This window comes from Laccaria bicolor, genomic scaffold (genome assembly GCF_000143565.1).
Source record: "Laccaria bicolor S238N-H82 LACBIscaffold_19 genomic scaffold, whole genome shotgun sequence".
Lineage (NCBI taxonomy): Eukaryota > Fungi > Basidiomycota > Agaricomycetes > Agaricales > Hydnangiaceae > Laccaria > Laccaria bicolor.
In genome coordinates, this window is record NW_001889890.1 from 532,664 (window position 1) to 554,451 (window position 21,788).

At 49.5% G+C, this 21,788-nt stretch overlaps 7 protein-coding genes across 7 annotated transcripts; 5 read left to right on the forward strand and 2 right to left on the reverse strand.

Moving 5' to 3' along the window:
- Positions 1 to 506: 506 nt before the first annotated feature.
- LACBIDRAFT_294701 (uncharacterized protein) lies at positions 507 to 2,044 on the forward strand (the record flags this gene model as incomplete). Its single annotated transcript, XM_001883029.1, has 4 exons — positions 507 to 727; positions 776 to 871; positions 919 to 1,772; positions 2,027 to 2,044. The coding sequence occupies exons 1-4, from the start codon at positions 547 to 549 to the stop codon at positions 2,042 to 2,044; spliced, it is 1,149 nt and encodes a 382-aa protein (XP_001883064.1). The 5' UTR covers positions 507 to 546.
- Positions 2,045 to 3,292: 1,248 nt separating this feature from the next.
- Positions 3,293 to 5,625, reverse strand: LACBIDRAFT_329020 (uncharacterized protein; the record flags this gene model as incomplete). Its single annotated transcript, XM_001883150.1, has 9 exons — positions 3,293 to 3,550; positions 3,741 to 3,855; positions 3,915 to 3,924; positions 4,030 to 4,280; positions 4,405 to 4,461; positions 4,503 to 4,574; positions 4,799 to 5,047; positions 5,433 to 5,435; positions 5,537 to 5,625. The coding sequence occupies 9 exons, from the start codon at positions 5,623 to 5,625 to the stop codon at positions 3,293 to 3,295; spliced, it is 1,104 nt and encodes a 367-aa protein (XP_001883185.1).
- A 1,721-nt stretch (positions 5,626 to 7,346) lies between these two features.
- LACBIDRAFT_163800 (uncharacterized protein) lies at positions 7,347 to 7,725 on the forward strand (the record flags this gene model as incomplete). Its single annotated transcript, XM_001883030.1, has 2 exons — positions 7,347 to 7,429; positions 7,494 to 7,725. Coding segments are annotated over 2 exons (315 nt in total), but the record flags the coding sequence as incomplete, so codon positions are not given.
- A 295-nt stretch (positions 7,726 to 8,020) lies between these two features.
- LACBIDRAFT_300445 (uncharacterized protein) lies at positions 8,021 to 8,370 on the reverse strand (the record flags this gene model as incomplete). The annotated part of the gene is made up of 1 exon (XM_001883151.1): positions 8,021 to 8,370. The coding sequence occupies one exon, from the start codon at positions 8,368 to 8,370 to the stop codon at positions 8,215 to 8,217; it is 156 nt and encodes a 51-aa protein (XP_001883186.1). The 3' UTR covers positions 8,021 to 8,214.
- A 1,022-nt stretch (positions 8,371 to 9,392) lies between these two features.
- LACBIDRAFT_300446 (uncharacterized protein) lies at positions 9,393 to 10,543 on the forward strand (the record flags this gene model as incomplete). The annotated part of the gene is made up of 6 exons (XM_001883031.1): positions 9,393 to 9,641; positions 9,712 to 9,901; positions 9,951 to 10,028; positions 10,081 to 10,323; positions 10,381 to 10,396; positions 10,450 to 10,543. 6 exons carry the CDS (start codon positions 9,393 to 9,395, stop codon positions 10,541 to 10,543), a joined length of 870 nt encoding a protein of 289 aa, XP_001883066.1.
- Positions 10,544 to 11,964: 1,421 nt separating this feature from the next.
- On the forward strand, positions 11,965 to 14,258 carry LACBIDRAFT_329023 (uncharacterized protein; the record flags this gene model as incomplete). Its single annotated transcript, XM_001883032.1, has 8 exons — positions 11,965 to 12,116; positions 12,281 to 12,498; positions 12,568 to 12,592; positions 12,645 to 12,757; positions 12,833 to 12,883; positions 13,303 to 13,311; positions 13,399 to 14,002; positions 14,126 to 14,258. The coding sequence occupies 8 exons, from the start codon at positions 11,965 to 11,967 to the stop codon at positions 14,256 to 14,258; spliced, it is 1,305 nt and encodes a 434-aa protein (XP_001883067.1).
- A 2,042-nt stretch (positions 14,259 to 16,300) lies between these two features.
- LACBIDRAFT_329024 (uncharacterized protein) lies at positions 16,301 to 17,561 on the forward strand (the record flags this gene model as incomplete). Its single annotated transcript, XM_001883033.1, has 3 exons — positions 16,301 to 16,525; positions 16,612 to 17,143; positions 17,239 to 17,561. 3 exons carry the CDS (start codon positions 16,301 to 16,303, stop codon positions 17,559 to 17,561), a joined length of 1,080 nt encoding a protein of 359 aa, XP_001883068.1.
- Between the last annotated feature and the right edge of the window lie 4,227 nt (positions 17,562 to 21,788).

Genomic DNA, 21,788 nt, shown 5'->3' on the forward strand with positions numbered 1-21,788 from the left:
AAGCCATTTTGAATTGTTCGTTGCTGACAATTGGACGCTCACTAGCATCTCCAACCACACTGACAGCAGAAATGGATATTAGATAACCACGAGGTCCGAACGGAACAAGGAGCAAAAATAGAGAAATACAGCCACCTCTATAGAATTATTAACGGGGCGCTGACGGCTGCGATCATGATGTCACTCAAGATTGCCAAGCAAATGAGTTTCGGCACGGGGCTCTCAACATATCCCGAATCCGGATGCGAAACACTTGGGCGGTGCGCCGCCCCCAATCTTTATGATAATTCCGAGAAAAAATGCATGTGGTGCTGTGGTGGGTGTTGAGGAGGAACAATGATAGGAGAACGAATGGAAACGCACGATAAATCATCTTCTGCGGTCCTCTTGGAAACGATAAGACAAGAAAGTAAACAAGGCCAATTCCGGCCGAGACGGGAAATGCGGCGCAAGGTTGTCGATGCTTGATGGCTGTACAGAACTGTTATAGGCTGTAATGCCCTGGTATCACCACCCACTCATCCGAAGTCTGTTCATAAATAAGAAATGAACCCACCAAGCCTTCCTCCATTTTCTTTCTCGATGAACCATCCTCCGCCTGAGCCACCTTCCCGATCCTCCAGTGGCTCAAGCACGAGCTACATAGATGCACCTCCCCCTTCCTTCACGCTCTCTGACTACCAACTTGGTGGCTACACTTATCAGAAGCGGAACACCATTGAAAACGGCAAGACCGACTTTCCAACAACTACATTCTTTCACAAATCTCTCCCAGTGCTTCCACCATACTCTCGCGAGCAGGCATCACCGATCGAAAAGGACGACAGGGAGGAGGGGTATGATCCATACGACAGGAGGTCCTCATACTCTGGTGCGTGCACTTATCATCTCATGCTATCCTCATTGAACATCAAGTAGACTCACGAGGGTGCGATCCCGTGGCCACCCCATCCACATCCCTCGACCTCGCCAACGCTCTAGGGCCCGACAACAGCCCCCACACAACCGAGATCGACAGCATGCCCTGCGCAGGCGTGCGTATCCCAACGGGACCACTCAAAGGCCTGCTAGCATGGCGGCTCGTCGTCGGCGTGCCCAAATTCAAACGTCGTCCAAACCAAAAACACGGCGAAAGGGAGGTGGACATGTTCCCTGGCCCGTCGAGGCCGAGGCAGAGTTTGGATGAGTCCAGGTCCAGGTCCCCATCGAGACCACCCCCACCGCGGATGTCGACCCCCTCGCTCTCGGAGTTAAGTTCTGCGAACAGAGGCTTCTTGGCACCTGGGCTCGTTAATGGCTACAACTCAAAATCGAGCTCGGCGTTATCACTTCCGACGAACACGCCTTCCTTCCCTCCTTTGACTGATCATCACCAGCAGCCCACGTCAACACAGCAAACGCAGGAACCAACTGACGCATATACCCACCGTGGTCCTGATACCACATTCATACCAGACCCTATACCCACTTACCGATCACACCTCCACCCCCGCGAACGTCGACCCAGGCAGCTCGAACACCCCCATCCCCAACCGCACACAGACCACGGTTCGGTCGTTACAAACTTCATTCTCGACACCTCCCTCCCTCAAAACCTCATCTCCCCCTCCACCCTCCTCGCACTTGGACTTCAACCTCCCCATCCATATTCACAAGTACTCCCAGACGACTACACGGTTACGCTATTGGTGCAGAACATACCTATAACGTTCCACGTCGCTAAGCATGGCGAGGCGTCGCGCTTGGGCGTGAGGTTCTTGGAGGAGGCGAATGTGAGTCTTGGGATTGAGAGTGGTGGGCGTGGGGGTGTGCTGTATCGAGATGCGGGGACGGGGATGAGAGACGCGCCGAGGACGGTGAGCTTGACGAAGACGGGGTTGCAGGCGAGGGTGATGGCGATGTTGGGGTTGGGGAGGGGGTAGGGTTGCGGAGACGAGAGGGAAGAGGGAAGAGAGGGGGAATGTTTCTTTTGGACTGACTGGAGACTTTATATGGTGTGCGGTCGCGCATATATTTGGACTCGTAGGATTATTACCTGTATTAAAAATATGGACTTTGTATTTTATCAGGACTCCTTGACACCACACTCATTTACTAGTAATTTGTATACATCTGGAAGAGTACAAGCTCGAAGTGAGGCCGGTGTAGACCGGTGAGGGGAGATCATGATTTGTCAGCGCAACTTATTTTGCCTTTATCTCAAGGGGGTGTCGGGATTAAAAAAAGAGACCTAGGGTCGATTTTTTTTTTCTCAGCGGCGGGAGGTCGACCTACCTACTACGTAATCAGGCACCGGTCTATAGTATATATGGTAATAGTGACATCATCACTGTAGATATTTTCGACATAATTTCCCTCCTGGTGCCGTTTATTCAGGTTTGAGAGAAATGTTGTTATCACACACCTTGATCATCAATTTTTGGTAAAATAATGAACAACAAGCCGTTTTGAGTGCTTTATATTCTCCTACAAGCTCATTACGTTGTATGGTCCTCCTCAGAACCTGCTCAACCTCATTTTTAGGTGAAGTTTGGGTGATGTCCTTTTTTTTTTTTTTCAGGCCCGACGGCTGGACCTACCTACCAGCCTCCGGTCCGGCATTCTAATCCCGACACCCCCTTGCTTTATCTTTGCTTTATCTTCACCTTCAAGCTCAAGACTCAACGCCCTCACTTGGCTCTCCTGATCACTCGAATTTCTTGAAAGATTATACTCTTGTACAGCGGTTCTCGTCAAATTCTGCCAAGGCTGTGATCAGTGGCTTGTCTTCTTTTTTTTCGTTGACATTGCTTTTTCGAAGTCAACTTCCTGGGCCCAACCCGGGCCACGCGCGGGTGGTGCGCGAAAACCAAACCTGAGGTCGATGTTCAAGTTCAAGTTCAAAGCTGGTTTGGAACCCTAGCGTTGCCCCCAGCCCTCTCCGCACCCCCTAGCTTTCATCCAGGCTATGGACGATCACCTCTCCTTGCTGAAACACAGGCATGACGATATGAAACTGAGTCCAGCAGAAGTGCAGGTCATGTCCAACGCCAGTGAGTCACATGCAGAAACGCGGGTGCATCGTCAACGAATTATGCTTATCACTGAAAGCAAGATGTGCCAATCAGCGCTGGAAGGTCAAGGCATCACACCTATCCCGTTATCATCTCGAGGGGCTCTTGCAGATGCAACCCTACTCACAAGTCCTCGAAATCAAATAATTTGTTGATTACAGGCGAGACGACCCCTTCCACAGACCACCTGGCTGGGCTGCACTTCCCGGATGGCATGGAGCCGCGCCAGCCTCAAATTTCTAGGTTTTCTTGTTATACAGTTGGGACGACACCATCAGCAAAAGTTCGGGTTCCACGTAAGGCCATAAATGGCCATGAGAGGCACCAATAGGCCATGAAAGGTTAGCCTCCCTTCCATGGCCAAGGTTGGAACCTCGGCTTACATCCCCAGTGATAGACCTTGCATGGGACCGGTTTCTTGCATGGCTGTCCAAGATCCCGACCCCACGCGAGGCCATACTAGGCCATCCTAGTGAGCCCTTTCCATACAATCTTAGCTAGATTTACAATTCTTAATGTAGAATTCTGATCACTTCATATGAAATGCGGACAAAATAAATTTCTTGTAGTATCTAAAACAAAATCTGACGACGATACGAGAATGTGGCAGGCAGCAAGAAAAAGTACAGAGCAACCGATACGAGACCGAAACGATGAAGAGCGAAAAAAAGAGAAAGGGATACGCACCTGTCTAATACAGGGACCGACGTTGTAACCTGCCCCACGTCCGAAATTTGAGAATTTTATCTCAACGAATAAATGGCGATTACGCTCGAGAATATGGGCCAACCTATCAGATAAACTGCAAACGGAAACGTCAGACATATGCAGCAGTATTAAAAGTAAAGAAATTTGACTTACCGGAGTGCCGCTTAACGCGCGTTAAATGAAACACATATATCGACTGGCATTTCGAGTCTGAGATGCGGTCCGAGTCTTGTTAATAGAGAACGATGGGCGAGACGATGAGACGTACATTTTTCTGGGTAACACCAGGGCAATTTGAGCGATCCGTGGCGCGCTTGAATGGCCTGCGCGTCAAAAGAGGCGCTAAAAAGTAAACCTCCAAGTGTTAGAACCCCAAATGGGTGCGTATATGCGTGTTCGGGAGATGAAACGACTCGCGCTGTCTGAACCCATGGCGATCGAAGAAAAATAAAGGGAGACGGAGGTTTCTTGTTATCGTTGAGCGTGCTTGGCGAGAGTGCAAAACCGATCACACCGCACCTGGCTGATATTGCATGTTGAAAAGGATTGCGGTCAGGGTACGATGAAGGCTAGTGTGACAATGAAGATCAGACTTATGTAACACTTCGCATATATGCGCGTTCAGGTTATGGGATTTACTTACTGGTGAACGGATGAGTTCTCCACCCAAGGCTCATCTGACATTTGATCAGCCCAGCAACTACCACGCAGTTATCGCGAGGCACTCTACAGCTTGCTAACCAAAGACCGGCAACGAGTGCCGCAGCGTATCGTTCGTCGTCATGGCCTCTGAGAAGCCCGGAGCCGTCAGTACTGCGAGTTGTTGTAGCGACAGCGGAGGATGAGAATGGGGAGCAGAAGAATGGGGAACGACGACAAAAGGTGGTGGTGGTGATGGTCAAGAACAGAGAGCAAGAACGAGCGTTCAACGTTCAATTCCAAACGCGTGATGAATGTCATGTGATCAAACAGATCAGAGTCCGAGGTCCGCTTCCTACCCTACGTCATCGCCTGTCGTCAACCTCTTCCCTCCTTACGCACAACACCGGTACCATCCACGCATCCAACTCATCCAGCCGCTCAACTTATCTTGACGACTTTGAGAGAGGCGCAACGAGGCTACGCCGACATGCCAGGGAACTGGAGTGTGAAGTGCCTGGAAGGGCGGGGAAAGCGGCTTGTGGCTCGTGTGGAAACCGTAAATCCGCTTGTGACAGGAAGGGAGTTTGGGGAGTGGGTCGAATTGATTCTGGGCACCAAGGATGTACGTTGCTCTCGCTTTCACCCTGCAATTTTGACTTATCTGCGTTCTTAGGAGGAATTTTCGCTCCTTCAAGAACTAAGCCCATTACCGAGCGCCGCGCTCATGGCGTCAGCGTTCGGAATGCTGCTGACTTCCATCCTCACATTCTTCAATGCGATATTGGCGGCCCCCGTAGTGCTCGTGAAAAAGTCCCTCCACTGGAATACTTTCCTTTCCCTATCCGTGTTTGAGGGCCTGCTATCGCTACAAAACCACTGGGACGACCTTCTATCTTGTCGTGGACCGGATATCATGACGGACAAGAACGAACTTTAGGACGCTGTACAATCCCTCCGCGCCTTGTGCCTTCGCAGTTTCCCCGAATTGCTTGCGGATATAAAGTCGAAGGACATCAGCACCCAACTTACGGGCTATGGTATGTTCATTTCTCGGCTGCCATTGCCAGGTGGTGATCCGTATCTCTCTACAGACCGTGAGGTACATGACCAAAGTGCGGCTTCCTCAGCACTACTCGCGCTCGGGGATGGGAGCTAAAAGATGGGTGAAGGAGTCCAAGTAGGCCAAGGTCACAAGGGCGACGCTTCCGGCATTCTCAAACATTGTTGGTCCAGTCTTTGTCACAGCGAACATTACATCCAGGCGACGTCATAATTACTTTATCGCGAACCTCCCGAGGGCCGTCCAACTCCATTTTCTTGCTCAACATCTCTGATCTGCACGAACACGTCCTCATACAACCAACCAACCTGTGAAACTAATTCTATCCAATAAATATCATATCCTAGACTAGCCAGAACAAAAACTCAGCGAAACAATTTTAGGAACATATGATTTGACAACGAAAAAAAAAATTGGTCGGCAAAATATTGGGAAAATAGGCTAATCCTATCCTGGTACAGGCATACTAGGCCGGTGATAAACTACCAACCTACTTGAATGGATTATAATACCCTCGTAAATACCATACTAGGTGGTACCAGCCTTTCACTCTCCATACTAGGCTACACTAGCCTTTCACGTCCCATGCGAGGGACTCCTAGCCTGGTAAGCCCCATCCAAAGCCACACAAGGGAGACACTAGGTTAGTACAGCCATACAATATATACTAGGCCTGACATGGAACGTGAACTTTTGCTGATGACTCAAGCTGAAAAAGCTCCTCGTTGTTCTGAACGCCAGGCCCATCTCTGCGGTTTTTGGTTTCCATTTGCGGTCTGAAAATTTCATGAGTTATATCTTTTCCGATTGATCAGTCAGTGGGGTTGTCACGTATTGTTGAAGGGCTTTTGAAATCATGCAGGTATCAGTTGCTTCAGCGTAAGACAGTGGCGACGGACCACGCCCCATCAGCGGAGAAGCTTACGGTTCGCTCCTGCTCCGCCATTAAATCTGCCATTTTACGCAGTTCTATTCAAAAGACACGGTTCGCTCAAGGTAGTCCCTCGTTGGCTTTTAAAAAGCCGATGCAGATCCATGTAACCATTCAAGGGCCCAAAATCTTAGTATCGCTGGACACTGCCAGCCCAAGGTCAATACCTCCGGAAGCGTCGACATGCTACAAACCCTATTACTCCTGTGTCTATACATCATGGCCGTGGAGCTGGCTGTACATCTTTGAAATGCCACGAGTTCCTGCTAGGATTATTGTATTGGACGTTCAGCCCGGCAGACCAGTCTTTGCAAGTTGAGAGCTAAAGAGGTAAAAACAGTCATCGGGAGAAAGTCGGGCAAATTTGGAAGTCTTGGAGAGCGTTGTCGCAATTCGGAAATATAGAATTTCTATGCCAAGGTTCCGCAGCATATCAAGAGAGTCTACGTACCCTCCTCCCATCAATATCCTACAACGACTCATTTCGGGTTTATATTAAGATTTAGCTAGGTTTTGTCCTCTCAAGGTCTTCACTTTTATACGTTCGTGTCTTGTCCATACCGTTTATCCTCGTTTATCGATGTCATCGCCAAGGGGACGGTCGTCAAATCGGAATTTCTAGGTCGTATTGCCAAGGAGGGTGGGAATTGCTTGTTGATATATCAATCAGCCGGACATCGACTTTCACCATCATCTGTTTTTCCCTTTCTCGTCAGTACAAGTCGCAGTCTCGTTCCCCCTTCTTCTCCTCACCCCTACCGCCGTCCTTCTCGACGACAATTCTTTCGTTTACTAAAAGTCACTCTTTACTCCGAATCTCAACCCACACCATTGCCACCATGTTCGCTCAAGTTTTTGCTGGAGCTTTCGTTGCCGTCCTCGCTGCCCAATGTTCGCGGTTTCCTCCACAATTTGTCGTTTTTAAGACTGATCATTATTTGTGCATTCAGCTGCTGTCGCGGGTTGCGCCAGGACTTACACCGTCCAAGAAGGAGACTACTGTGACAAGATTTCCGCGGCCAACAACGTCTCGACGTAAGCCCGACGTTCACTCTTTTCGGAAATCTTCCATGACGCTCACTCGATTTCCGTTGCTCAGGTACCAACTCGCTGTTGTCAACCCGAGCATCGACCCTGGATGCGGTAATCTGTTGCCGGGCCAAACCCTATGCCTGGGAAATACTGGTGAAGACTGCTCACAGACTTATCAAGTTCAGGCGGACGATACTTGCGAGAGGATCATTACCAACCATGGTTTGAACAGCACCTTGTTGTTTACCAACAATCCGCAGATACATCAGGCCTGCGAAAACATTTACATTGGCGAGGTCAGTCTTACTTCCTTTCGGCATGCCTTCCCCTCTTCCCGAGGATGTTCCACCATGGCCAAACTTGCGTGTAGTGCCTATGAGGCCTTCATTTACCCTCGCTACTATACTTCCTCCGACATGGACGCCACGGATCTAACGCTTACGTTTTTGCGTCTCACAGGTTCTTTGCGTCGCCAACGGCGTTCATGCCCCCCCTGCTCCTGCCGTTCCCGTTACGATCTTGCCTGGTACCAAGCCCGCAACATCCAAGCCCACAGCTCCGGCTGTGTTGGCTGCCTCCCCCTCCCCCTCCCCCTCCCCAACTCATGCACCGGCCAGCGGTACCGCCCCTGCGGCCGACGACGACGACCTTCCCTACTGCGACGAGCTCTAGAGTCCATATCACGCTCACCGTCACGCATTGACTGACTGACCAGAGCCAACCGACACCACAACATTCGCATTGAAATACCATAGCATGATCATCATACATCAACACCACTTTTTCAATCATCTTGCTTTCTTCGGGGTTACAAGCATCTGCTGGTCGATCTCCGCACCCCTTTCCCTTTTTGCCCAATATACTATTCCAGTATACTTATACCTTGTCGGCACCGTCGCATACGCAGTGTTGCATATATTTTTGGCCATATATCCACCACACATTTTGTCGCTTTCAATCTAGGTTTACCCCTCTAGTAGTGGTAGTCTAGATTTTCGGTGTGTTCGTCGTACTGAGTACGATAGAAGAAGTCCCTTTCATTCTTGTTGCTTGAGATTTCCAACCGCGCTGCGACTCTACAAGGTGCGTGCCCATTGTATTATATAAAGATTGGTGGCAAGACCTCGTGACCGTGACGTAGCGTCTACCCACATCTTCCGCTTTGCTTTTGAACGGCTTCGTCGACCCCTACGTTCTTTCCTTCGTCTTTTTAGGATGGTTTCGGTGCCCCTTTTAACGCAGCCATGCTCGCCGGGGTTCTGGTAGCACATTGCCCTCATACCTTCAAGAAGCATCATATGTGTGCGCCCAAGTTGCGCCTTCGTAATGTCACCGTCGAGGAAGTGGTATGGGTCTGCGAGCTTGCGGAAGGAAAAGCTCCGCCAAAAGTTTTGTACGTTTTCAATCCAGTCAACTGGGCTACCTTAGCTCAGGGTTTTCGATTTTTGACGATTACATTGAAGCGTTGAATACCCTTGTGAGCATTCGATGGTCATTCCTTTCAACCTGCAGGCCTAGAATTGATTGTCGGTGGAATACTGAACAGCAACGGGACGTGGATCACACTGTTTTAGTCTCATCAGCATCATTGTACAAGGGAAGTCAACCCAAGCTCGAATAGCGGATAGAGTGAGTATTTGTTTTTTTTTTTTTTGTCTTCTTCAACTGAGGTTGAAGGATCGGTCTTTCGCAATGGAAAAATTGCCCAGATGAAGGACTCCATTCTTCTCATGATCTGTTTGCATTCTAGATCTTCGCCCGAAGCCCAGAAGAGGTTGTGATTCTCCCTTGCTCTTGGCCGGATTACCCCGTTCTGAGCTTTTCCCCTGAAGTCCTCCCTCGTTGAGTGTGAAGACGTAGCTTCTTGAATTACTCGCGCAGTCAGTCCATCTTGACGAGTAAGTTTGTTTCTACCTCACGCCTGACGGACCCGTTCTATCTATGTTATATGTAGATGCGAATCACGATGTGCTACAAAATAAATGCTAAACAAGGTACATCGCCAAGCACTTCGGTACCTTTTCGAAATCGTTTAAGAAACGATACATCAAGGATTATAGTTTTCCCTTCCTTTTCCTGCGCAGCTGCCTTGGACGTCAAAACGCAAAGAACTGTGGAGATGCTGTCTTCTGTCCTTCTGCCGTCGGCTCTTTGTGTCTTGAGCACTATCTTCACACCTGCGCAGGCACAATTTCAATGGCAATTCAATACGAGCGTGCGTTCCAACGGTTCATCAGCCATGACTCACGACAATTTGCTTAGCATTGCCCTTCTGCGACGCATAGGTTGCTTCCACGTCATTGGCAACATGTGTGTCGCTACCGATCACTGTGAAGCCATTCAACACTGCGCTCAGCAATAGCTCCGGAGTCCCTCCGTATTCTATGATGGCTTTCGCTGTCGGAGGGAAACCCACCACAACTTTGATTGGAACGGATGCCAACTCTCTCAGCTGGACGGTCACTCAACCTGTCGGTAAGCATCTTTTCTCAATCTCCAACGAAGCCACGCTGAACCACCGCAGGGACTCGATTGATGCTAAGCCTGGTAGATGCACAAAGTAGCGCGGGTGGCATTCCTGCAGACATTTACGAGGTTACTGGTGCGCAAATTTGTTCATGCGTCTCTTTCACTTCTATTTAATACTTTTAAAGCGGGTCAGACGACAAATTGCGTTATAACTCCTTCCACAGCGCCAAACTTCACAATCACCTCCAACATAACGGGAAGTCTGGCGACCTGCCAACATTGGGGGCTAACAATAACTGGGGGCGTTGCGCCCTATAAAATCACACTAGCATCAACAGGCGCAAGAGTTGTAACGAATGTTACGCTTCCCTCCGGTGACAATCATTTTACATATGTAAATAGGGCTGCGCCAGGCGCCCAACTTATAGGTTTGGTTCACTCAAAACCTTAGATGGTATCGCCTGCTCATTATCCTTGTCATGTAGCCGCGGCAAGCGATTCGTACGTTGCCTTGTACATCAGATACGTCCGCTTGCTCACCGTATTTTGGATAGTAATGGGCAGTGGGCGACTGGAACCCCGATGTTAACTACTCAAGGTGATTGGTCACCAGGCGAAGACGACACACCGGTTTATCATCTTGCATAACAGGTTCCTCAAACACCGACTGCAACGGCCTCAGCAGCTCAAGTGATAACTCAACGTCGACAACCTCACAGTCAACATCAACTGGCGCCCCACAAAAAACTGGATTAGCCACGGCGAACGCAACACAGAAGAACAAAACTCCAGTGATTGTCGGTGTCACGGTTGCCATAGTAATTGTTTTTATCGTCGGTGGCATTCTATTAGTTCTCTACCTGCGCAAGCGAAGGACGCGGCAGGCGGAAAAAGAAGATCCTCTTAAACCTAGACAATTTCACATAGAGGAAGAGAGCCAAAGGCAGGCGATAAATCATATACCAGATGCAGAAATTTCCCCACCCACCGGAAAGCGCCTTGCAGCCATGGTTACGTCCAGACATGCGCATCCCCCAACAACCGCTTCAAATGTGATGCCGTCAGAGCCAATGACTGCCTCAAGCAATCCATCCACCAGTGGCGTCAGTAGCTCAAATCCTAGACCCAGCCAATCGAAGCCAATGCAGAGGCCGGATGCCACAGCGGAGGATGTGGGGCCTGGGGAGGGAGAGACCACGTTTCAACATCGGGATGCAGCCGTTGTCAGAGAGATTCCTCCTCCGTATGCTGATTCCCAGAGCGCTAGCCAACCAGGTTCATAAAGCTAGTAATTTTCATTGGCCCGACGGCATATAAACCTTTCTCTCTACCTTCCGTTGGGCATTTTCCCCCTGGTTCCTCTGGCGATGTAGATTCAAATTTCAATGGTATCTCAGATGTCACTTTCGGAATAGCAATTGCACCAGACTCCAGAGGTTGGCCATCCTTCTCGCAACCATAACGGTTACACGCATTGCGCCTCGACAGACGCTTCGAATCCTTGACGGCAGTTCTCTGGTTGTAACGACAGTGTCCGTATAAACCGGGTTGAGATCGAGGAAGACGGAGAGGCGAGTGGCGTCCTCGATTGGCGTGAAGCTTGTTGAAAAGCCGAAGAGTCAGCTGAAAGCCGGATAAGCCTCGTTCGCTCCGCGTGCGTGCTCACTTTCGATCAGGCGTCAACGCGTCAACGCGTCGGCGTCGTCGAATTCGTGTGTTTGGTGATGATGGACACGTGATTTGACCAACTCCCACCTGTCCCCACCAGACTATCGCCAGAGCCGACGCCATCCAACGCCTCTCCGAAAAGCGCAGAAAATCGCATTTTGCGCCCCGCTTCCCCTTTTCGAAACAAAACCCTCTCCTCCTGGAATCTAGACTGAGTGCGTTTTCCAGGCTCTTGATTGGTTTCGGGGGGTAGCGCTTTGGTTTTGAATAGTAAAGGAACCTGGCAATTTCTGGGTGTAGTACGGGACACGGATGGGTGGACGCTGAGCTGCACTTGCGGGAGCCATGCTGTAACATCAGGTCTGTTCCGTTCAATCAGATCCTATTTCATTGCTCTCACGATGTTCTCTCGACTAGGTTCCAACACGACTACGATTGGACATTTGCGCGGGCTGGGTCGTGTTTCCTCCTTACAACTGCTAGTGGCTCCTCAGTTTAATCGTAATGCATATCATATTTCTTCCCTCTCCGTCTCCGTCACCCGATCACTAGCGTAGGTGCACACCCTACTGCCAATGAGCGTCCCTCCACCAAGCTCCGCACTCCTCCGAGTAACTTTGTTTCCACCTCAAACCTGACGGACCCATTCTGCCTATGTGAGATGTAGATGCCAATCAGGATGTGTTTCATAATAAATGATTGATGAAACAAAAGAAGGTGCATCGCCAGGGACTTCGGTACCTTTTTGAAATCGTTTAAAGACGATAAATCAAGGACGTGGTTTTCCCTTCTTTTCCTGCGCGGCTGCGCCTCGGACGTCAAAACGCAAATAATTGTAGAGATGCTGTCTTCTATCCTTCTGCCGTCGGGTCTTTGTCTATTGAGCGCTATTATCACACCTGCGCGAGCACAATTTCAATGGCAATTCAACAAAAGTGTGCGTTCCAACAATTCATAAGCCATGAAGGACGATTTGCTTAGCATTGTCCCTCTACGACCTGTAGGTTACTTCCACGTCATTGGCAACATGTGTGTCACAACCGATCACTGTAAAGCCGTTCAACACTACGCTTAGCAATAGCTCCGGAGTCCCTCCGTATTATATGACGGCTTTTGCGATCGGAGGGACACCCACCACAACTCTGATAGGAACGGATGCCAGCTCCCTCAGCTGGACGGTCACTCAACCTGTTGGTAAGCGTCCTTCTGTATCTTCAACGAAGCCATGTTGAACTACCGCAGGGACTCGATTGATGCTAAGCGTGGTAGATGCAGTAGGTAGTGAGGGTGGTATTCCCGCAGACATTTACGAGGTTACTGGTGCGCACAATTGTTCATGCGTCTATTTCACTTTTATTCAATACTGTCAAAGCGGGTCAGACGACGAGTTGCGTCGTAACTCCTTCCGCAACGCCAGAGTTCACAATCACCTCCAACATAACGGGAAATCTGGCGACATGCCAGCCGTGGGGGCTAACACTAAGTGGAGGCGTTGCACCCTATAACATCACACTAGCATCACTTGACGCGAGAGTTGTAACGAATATTACGCTTCCCTCCGGCGACAATCATTTTACATATATAAATAGGGCTCCGCCAGGCGCACAACTTCTAGGTTTGGTTCACTTGAAACCTTGGACGGTCTCGCCTGCTCATTATCTTTTCATGTAGCCGCGGCAAGCGATTCGTACGTTTCCTTGAACATCAGCTGCGTTCACCTCTTCACCGTATTTGGATAGTACTGGGCGGTGGGCGTCTGGAACCCCGATGCTAACGACCCAAGGTGATTGGGCACCATACAATGCCGAACACCGGTTGATCATATTGCCTGACAGGTTCCTCAAACACCGACTGCAACGGCCTAAGCAGTTCAAGTGATCACTCAACCTCGACAATCCTACAGTCATCGACAAGCCTTTCGCATTCAAAAACTGAGTCTGGCACCCCACAACAAACTGGATTAGCGACGGTGAACGCAACACGAAAGAACAAAACTCCCCTCATTGTCGGTGTCACGGTTCCCCTAGTGGTTATTTTTGTCCTCGGTGGCAGTGTATTGGCACTTCTCTACCTGCGCAAGCGAAGGACGCGGCAGGCGGAAAAAGAAGATCCTCTTCAACCTAGACAATTTCGCATAGAGGAAGAGAGCCAAAGGCAGGCGGTAAATCATACAGAAACTCCCTCACCCAGCGGAAAGCATCTTGCAGCATCCAGACATGCACATTCCCCAGCGACCGCTTCAAACGCGATGCCGTCAGGGTCAACCACAGCCTCAAGCATTCCATCTGGCACCAGTGGCGTCAGTAGCTCAAATTCTACGCCCAGCCAAACGAGGCCAACGCAGAGGACCGATGCCACATCGGAGGATGTGGGGCCTGGGGAGGGAGAGACCGTGTTTCAACATCGGGATGCAGCAGTTGTTAGAGAGATTCCTCCTCCGTATGCTGATTCTCAGAGCCGACCAAGTTCCTAAGACTAGTAATCCTCACTGGCCCGACGGCATATTATAAACTTTTCTCTCTACCTTACATGGGGCATATTCCCCTTGGTTCCTCTGGTTAGATTCGATGGTATCTCAGATGTGACTTTTGGAGAGGTCGGCCGTCCTTCTCCTAAGCATAACGGTTACACGCATTGCGCCTCGACAGACTCGGACTCGTGCTCACTTCGGCATTTTGGGCAAAATTGGGGCTAGAATATACTACTTAGTAGGTGCGGATTGCCTCGTGTCGCAAAGAATATTATGCTGGTCAAGACTCCAACTTCGAGTTGGGATGGGCTCGAGGGAGACGTGCTTTCAACCGGCTAGAACATCTGTAAAACTGAGTGAGAGTGTCAATGGGTGACTTCCCGTAACATAAATCTATATAAACGAATAAATCTGACCCTTATCGGAGTTTGAAATGGGTACCCTGGCTTGCGATTTAATCAAGCAAATAAACCGTAACGCCAACTGATTAGATTTGTTCACCTGACATGAATAAACTTACTTCCCTCTCATCTGAGCTGTTTTGAGGACACACAGGCCAATGGATGGGTGTATTATAGTTAATGCTCAATCATATCAGCCAGAAAGTAGGACACACAATGAATGAAGCCGAGAAAATGTCAACTTGAGCTGAACATGCTGTGGTTCTGTGAGTTATGTGCTGAGAAGATTGTTTGTGGAAGGAAAAACAGCTTCGGAGAGGAAATTTTGGAACCAGAGGACGTTGGCACTACTAATAACCTCTGTAATGGCTTCAAATTACAACGAGAGAGCAGACTGCCCTCAGCCATAGGAGAGTAGAGAGGATGAGGTAGAGCTGACTAAGCTAGGTGGGAAGAAAACGTACCCAGGAAGGAAAGGTGTCATGATGGCAGGGTTGATTCCAGTGTTTGAAATCTATTCGAGGGGTCTGTACCCTCTGAATAGATTAAGGTTTATAACTGGGTGCCAACCAGGGCCTCCATCAAAGTCGAACCCTTACAAGACTCGGCATCCTGGCAAAAGACCCTAGATCTCGTCGATTTATTTAAATCTAGTGAATTTATGTTACAGGAAGTCACCCAATAGTCCAATTCGGATACATGAACGTTGACAGTTATGATTTACCAGTCAAACAGGTTCAGTTAGGGCAGTCAAATGGGTCCATCACTGATGGGCCAGCGGCGTGTGACAGGCGCCCATCAACAGTGGGCCAGCGGACTCGGCCGAGCTGTCAAAAATTCGGCCTTGGCAATGACTGGGCCGAGACTCTAAAATAGGCCATGCGAGATGGGTGGGCCGCGAGTACAGAACCCCATAGAGGACGGATCAGCCGACTTTGCCCCTGGCGCCCATGGGTTGCGCCCAATTGTGCGGATCCCATTGTTGCGCCCATTCGTCTTTGATGCAGTTAACCAGAGTGCTGCCTCGTTAGTTTCACTGTGGGGGACCACATAGGAGAAAGTTAAATAGATATATTATTTACCTGTTGTGGGTTGCACCCAATTGCGCGGATCCCATTGTTGTGCCCATTGGTCTTTGATGCAGTTAACCAGAGTGCTGCCTCGTTAGTATCACTGTGGGGGACCATGTAGGAGAAAGTTAAATATTTACCTGTTGTACATCTGGCGCCCATGGGTTGCGCCCAATTGCGTGGATCCCATTGTTGCGCCCATTTGTCTTTGATGCAGTTAACCAGAGTGCTGCCTCGTTAGTATAACTGTGGGGGACCACGTAGGAGAAAGTTAAATAGATATACTATTTACCTGTTGTACATCTGTGTTGGCGGCAGCCTCGTTGTTGTGCCTGCAGGCAACCACATTTTTCTTCGCCAACCAGCCAATATTCCCCACCCATTTTCCCCGGTCTTGCTGCAATGCTGCAAGACTTGAGTAGTTTCAAGCTCACTCAAGAAATAGCTGACTTTCTCAAAGCTAAATTCCAGGCTACCCTCCATGGAACAGCACAAAAAACACCCTTTCCCCTGCACTGGACACTGGACCTGTTGGATGACTGCAATGGGATAGTTGTTGTTTTGGTTGAGGCTTTCAAACACCCAAGTGTGCCACGCCTGCTCACATAGTAATTGGTTGATTGATCTCTTCAAGTCCGCACAACATGGGATGCCACGAGGTATTGCGATACCATCGGCGCCGCCCTGACCGGACAAAATCCTAAAACAGAAGAGAAAATCTTGAATAGGTACCCGCCCATCTATTCACCTATTGTCCATAAAAGTTCGCCTTTTGTGGTAACGGATATGCATAACAATGGGCTGGTTTGGTATTTGCCTGACATCCTTTCAGGAGCACGCCAGGTATGTGACTATGGCCGCTGGGTGTACAATCTCAAACCCTGTTCAGTTGCAGATCTGGAAGTTCCTCAAAATTCTTGAATCAGCTTTGAGGATAGACGACAAGGCTACTACTAACTGGAGGAATCATAAAATGCACTACAGGCCTGCAGAGCAATGTCAACAACTCAAGCCCGGGACCGTGAGTTTATCGCCAGCATGGTTCCAGCAAGGGCACAAGGTGTGAAATCTCTTTGGATCCATAAACAAAGTCTGAACGATCTGCAGTCTTCCCAGTTCAAGCTTGAAGTCAGCGCGCAAATGAAGCATGGCGCTGTTGGGGCGCAGTGGAGCCTGGAAATGCAAGAGTCATCTGCTTTGATTGGCGCCATCCTGAGTATCATACATCCACAACTTTATGAGCAGGGAATGGAGGCACTCCGCCGCCTCGAGACAGAAAATGGGTTTGTGGATGATGAGGAAGAATTGTACACAGCGCTGAAGCATTGGACTCCCCCTTTCAGCGCCTTGTCAGTGATTAGCAACCGGTCAACACCAGTACACCGTGACACCAAAGGGCGCAATGAGTGGATTGATGTCCTAGTGCCTTTGGGAGAGAAAGACTCGACTGGAATCATGGATTTCCCGGGTTTAGGCATATCCATCAAGTACAACCCATCGACAATAGTTGGGGTTGCTGGCAAAGTGATCTCACATGGGGCAGTGTTTGAAGGGGGAGAAAGGGGGTGCATTTCATACTACATGCGCAATAAAGTTCATGAGAGGTTAGGAGTTCCAGCGGGCACATGGATGAACACCAGTATATATGATTGCTAGCTGCCATTCGGCGAGCGCCATTACACAGTAACTTTGCCGTTGTGGCTAGTGCGCCTGCGCCGCCTGGTAAGTTTTCAGAGCTAGCACCTGTTGGTCACAATGGCGCTGGCGCCTCTTCATCAAAATGGCGCTGGCGCCTCTTCGTCAACATGGTGCTGCCGCCTCTTAGTCACAAGGTCCGCACGCGTGGACCCTCGAAAGTCAACGGTCCTTGCTCCGCACCCAGAAGAGATATATACATGTCCTATCGCTCAAGTAAAAATTGCCTCTCAAGAGTCACCCTCATCAAGATCCATTGGCCCAGATCCATCTTCATCTCCCTCACTACCACCTGGCTGCGCCTCTCTGAAGGCAGGCCAACCATAATCACTTGCGGAGTCACCAGTGCTGGAGTGTCCTGATGCTGGCCAACTCAAGCCTGTGGAGGACACAGGAGAAGGTTGGTATTCTGGTTGCTCTTCGTCTTCAGGTTGCTGTTCAAAGTAAGGGGCGACGGCGCTCGTGCGGAGCGCCCCAGCATCCTGCCAAGGGCCTGTGGGTACAGGACCGACAGGCTGCAAGTGAATCTCCCGTTGATGTAGCCAGTCCATCAAAATCTCAATGGCCTCTATGTTGTTTCGGAGCTGGTCTTGTTCCATGCGACCACGAAAAAAGAGGTGTTGGACCCACATCTGTGCACCATGAACCTTTGCTGCTGCTGTGGCCACATGCACTGGCAGAACTGGAATGCCAGCCTCATCGTCCTCGACTTCCATGTTGGGTTCACAGTATGGCTAAACAGTAGAAGGTATCAATAAAATCGATGGACAACAGATCAAGTGTGTAAATACCTGTCCCATGGCTTCGATCCACTTACAAAAAGCTTTTTCCTCCTCATCCGAATGCGCCTTCAATAGCTTTTTCTCATTCTCACCGCTGGCACCCACAGAATTCCACCAGTCGGCCTCATATGTCGCTAGAATCGGCACCTGGTCTTTGGGCCCATATTGTGCTTTCAAAACCGCGGGACTGAGTGGTTTTACAATCCGTCTTGCAGGATTTGTTGCGTTCAATAAAGCAGGTGCCCATGGCAGTAGGTCAAGTACTCCACCCAAGCAGTACGCTTTCCCAACTTCCATGCAAAGACGGTTCTATAGATAGATTAAGATAGATCAAGATAGATGAACAGTGAACACCATGAGGACGAACAGTTTCATGCTGAATCCTCAATTTCCACCACTCTTGCCTCTCCTTGTCATCAATCCAGTTCACTTTGTCATCAGAGTATGCACTCCATGCCGCCTTGCATCGGGAGAAGAAGTGGTAGACGTGCCATTCCATTGCAGTGTCCATGATTCAAGTTGAGATTGGCACACAAAAATGAACAAGCCGGTCATGTGGTTTGGACACGTGATGGCCCACAGCTACTACATTGCCATCCCGCAATATGTTGCGCCCCAGTCTGTCACGCCTGCGGAGTATGTTGCGCCACAGTGTTGCGCTCACACAGTACATGGCGCCCACACAAGACATTGCGCATAATGCTGCGCCACGCAGTACGTTGCGATCACACAGTACACTGCGCCCACACAGCGCATTTTGGTTGCGCCCACCCAGGACAGGACGTTGCACCTGGTTGCTTGTGTATGAATTACATGACAAGTGGCTTGTAATAATGGTTGGACAATTGAAACCTGTTATCTGCATCGATGGCAAGCATATTCCACAGATCCTTCTGGCGTTCAGCATAGCAAACATGCCCAGGTTTTGCTTGGTCTGCTGCCATTTTTTGCCATGCACTCCACTTGTTCACCTGATACAAAAAGTATCTCGTCACCCATTCCATCTCATGTGACAACAGGTTGAATTCTTCTCTCCATCTGTGAAACCTGGCCCTGGCCCGAAGCCAATTGATGCGATGAACTAGAAAGGTAATCAATAATCTACTATTGAGGAGGGTATAGGGATGCTTTACACTCTACCATCCGTTCCTTGTCCTGCATATCGCCTGCCAAGTTGGAACTCCAAAACCAGGCTGGCTTTGCCCTACTTTGCCCTCGCACATTCGGGTCTGCTACTGCAGTATTTGCCTTCATGTCCTCCTTCAAGAGCGGTTTATACTGGCGCCCTATCTTCTTCTCTGGGTCGCCCAATCTTGAAATGGCATCGATGGCATAGGAGTAAATCTGGTGATGATGATGAAGCGTTCGCCCAACAGCGTGCACCGTCGCCCATGCCCTTGTTTTCTTGACTTTACTTTTTTTGATTTTTCGAAGCTTTCTTCCATATTCAAAAGACAAATTCGCCAGTGACACTCGGACGCCTTGAAGAGCATCGTTCGCTTGCCCTTGGCGCAACTGATATTCTTTGGACAAAAAATGTTGTAATCCATGAGCCTGAAGGTGCTCTTCTCCCATGGCTGACGGCAAGGCTAGTTTCACATGTTCAACAGCTTCAGCCGCAGCAAGCGCCGCTGCCTGGGCTTGTGCAACCTTTGTGGCGGTGACCACCATGATATCAGGCGCGCTGCCACTGAAATTTGACTCGGCCAGATCATCGTCCATCTGCAGAACATTGTCCATATCAAACTCTTCATGAAGCAACAGCTGATTTTCATTTAATGCCGGGTTCCATGCTAAAAAGGTCATTCCCGTCTTGTTGAAAGCATCGATTCTCACTCTTAACCTTTCCCTCCTCTTAGCAATGTCAACTTTCTGCAGGATAGTTGGTTTTTTTCCAGTACGCCGAATGAGAAACCTTAGTTCAATCCTGTTTTAATGTAAGCCATTCCTTGTATGCATTGGCTCTGTCAGGGTCTTACTGTGTCTCCTCAATTTTGAGTCCTGTTGCAATCCAAGATGTTTGACCTGTACTGCCCATCGAAAGGCGCTCCTGGTCCATCAGCTTTAATTGGACTTGAGCGGTGGTGAGGGGGGCTGTAGTGTTGGTTAGTCTAGGTAAAATGGCATGAGCGCCAGGGGTGCTGGCACGGCATCCATGAGCGCCAGGGATCCTGGAACAGTGCCCTCAATTTGTGTGGCACTCTTCCTGGAACGGCGCCTTCAATTTGGGCGCCACACTCTTGGCGGACTAGAGCCAATTCCACCAAAGTTGCATAGTAAGAGCTTACCTGGACAGTTGGGTGGATTTCTTGGCGCCATAATATCCATCGCCTTCAAATTTCCTTGCGCCCGATCGCTCTCAGCCGCACGAATCTCTGCCTGCCATGTGTGGTTGTGTTCGCCTGCCGAACTATTCAGTTGGTCAAAGTAGTCTTTGCTGTCCACCAGACCAATGACAGCCTTCCTGTACTTGGCAATGACTGAGGAGACAATGTTGACCATTTTATTCCAGTTGCTGTCATTCATATGGTCGTCCAAGACCTCGGCCCGATGGGCGAGGGTGGCCGTGCGGGTGCTCCTCGAGATATCATTGAGCTGCGCCCAAAGGCTTTCCAATATTTCCCCATCTACCATTCCAGCTCCAGGAATAAATGACGTCGCCAACCGGAAGAGGCACTCATCCTGATGACCATGGACATGAAATAAACCAATTCCCATGATCAAATTAGCCTTCTCAGAGATGGAAAGATTTGGATTGTTAGCAATCCTGTCCCAGAGATTAACATGATACTGACACATCACGTCATATATGATCATGATATCGTCCAAACCATTCAGTCCCATGTTCTTCAGCGCCTCACAAAGAGCATAGTCGATGTTCAGCTGGCGCTCGCCCTTCTGAAAGTCAACAACGCTGCCTGGAATGAAGGCGCCTGATCGGGGGCAGGCAAATGCTGCAATGCCAGTTGCATCACAGCCTGTGTGATTCTGACTTGCATTGTTGATGGCCTGGTGGTTGCTGCATGTTGATTTGACCTACAACCAAATGAGTCAGGTTTTGAAAGGGGCAGTGGGCGCAGTAGGATTCTGTGCCCAAAAGCATCAAATGCTACATGGCTACATGGCGCAGCGACCTCGGGCGGCGGAACTGGGATGCGCCACATATGGGAAGGCGGTCCAACTCACCTGGCGAGTAACAGTGGGCTGCGCCAGGTACTTCTTGTAAGCCTCCTTCTCTGTCATCATTCCTTCCCCACTGAGCTCTTTACTCTCCCCCACCTATTCCTACTGGACTCCTACTGGATTCCCGGAATCCTACCGGACTGGACTAGGACTGGGACACATTTTATGTTGGCTGATCACCATACAAATTTTGTATCCTAGTCCTAGTGGAGTCCTAGTAAATTCCTACCGGACTGAACCCAAATCACCAGGAATTGTGGAATTCTACTGGATTTTTAAGGAATGAGTCCAGTAGGAGTCCAGTACAAGGAGTCCAGTAGGAGTCCAGTAGGAGTCCAGTAGGAGTCCAGTAGGAGTCCAGTAGGAGTCCAGTAGGAGTCCAGTAGGAATTTCCGGGGACAGGGAGCCCAGTAGGACCAGCAGTTTGTCACTGTTGTTGTTATTATATAATATAATAAAAAAGCGCAACTTGACAGAATTGAACTCTCAACCTTATGGACATAGGGACAATACTATAGAGACGAGCACTTTACCAGTTACACTAGGAAGGCATTACTATAGGTCATTATTATATGCTCTATATACCAACGTACTGACCTCCTTCCTAGAAAGGACGTCGGCGAA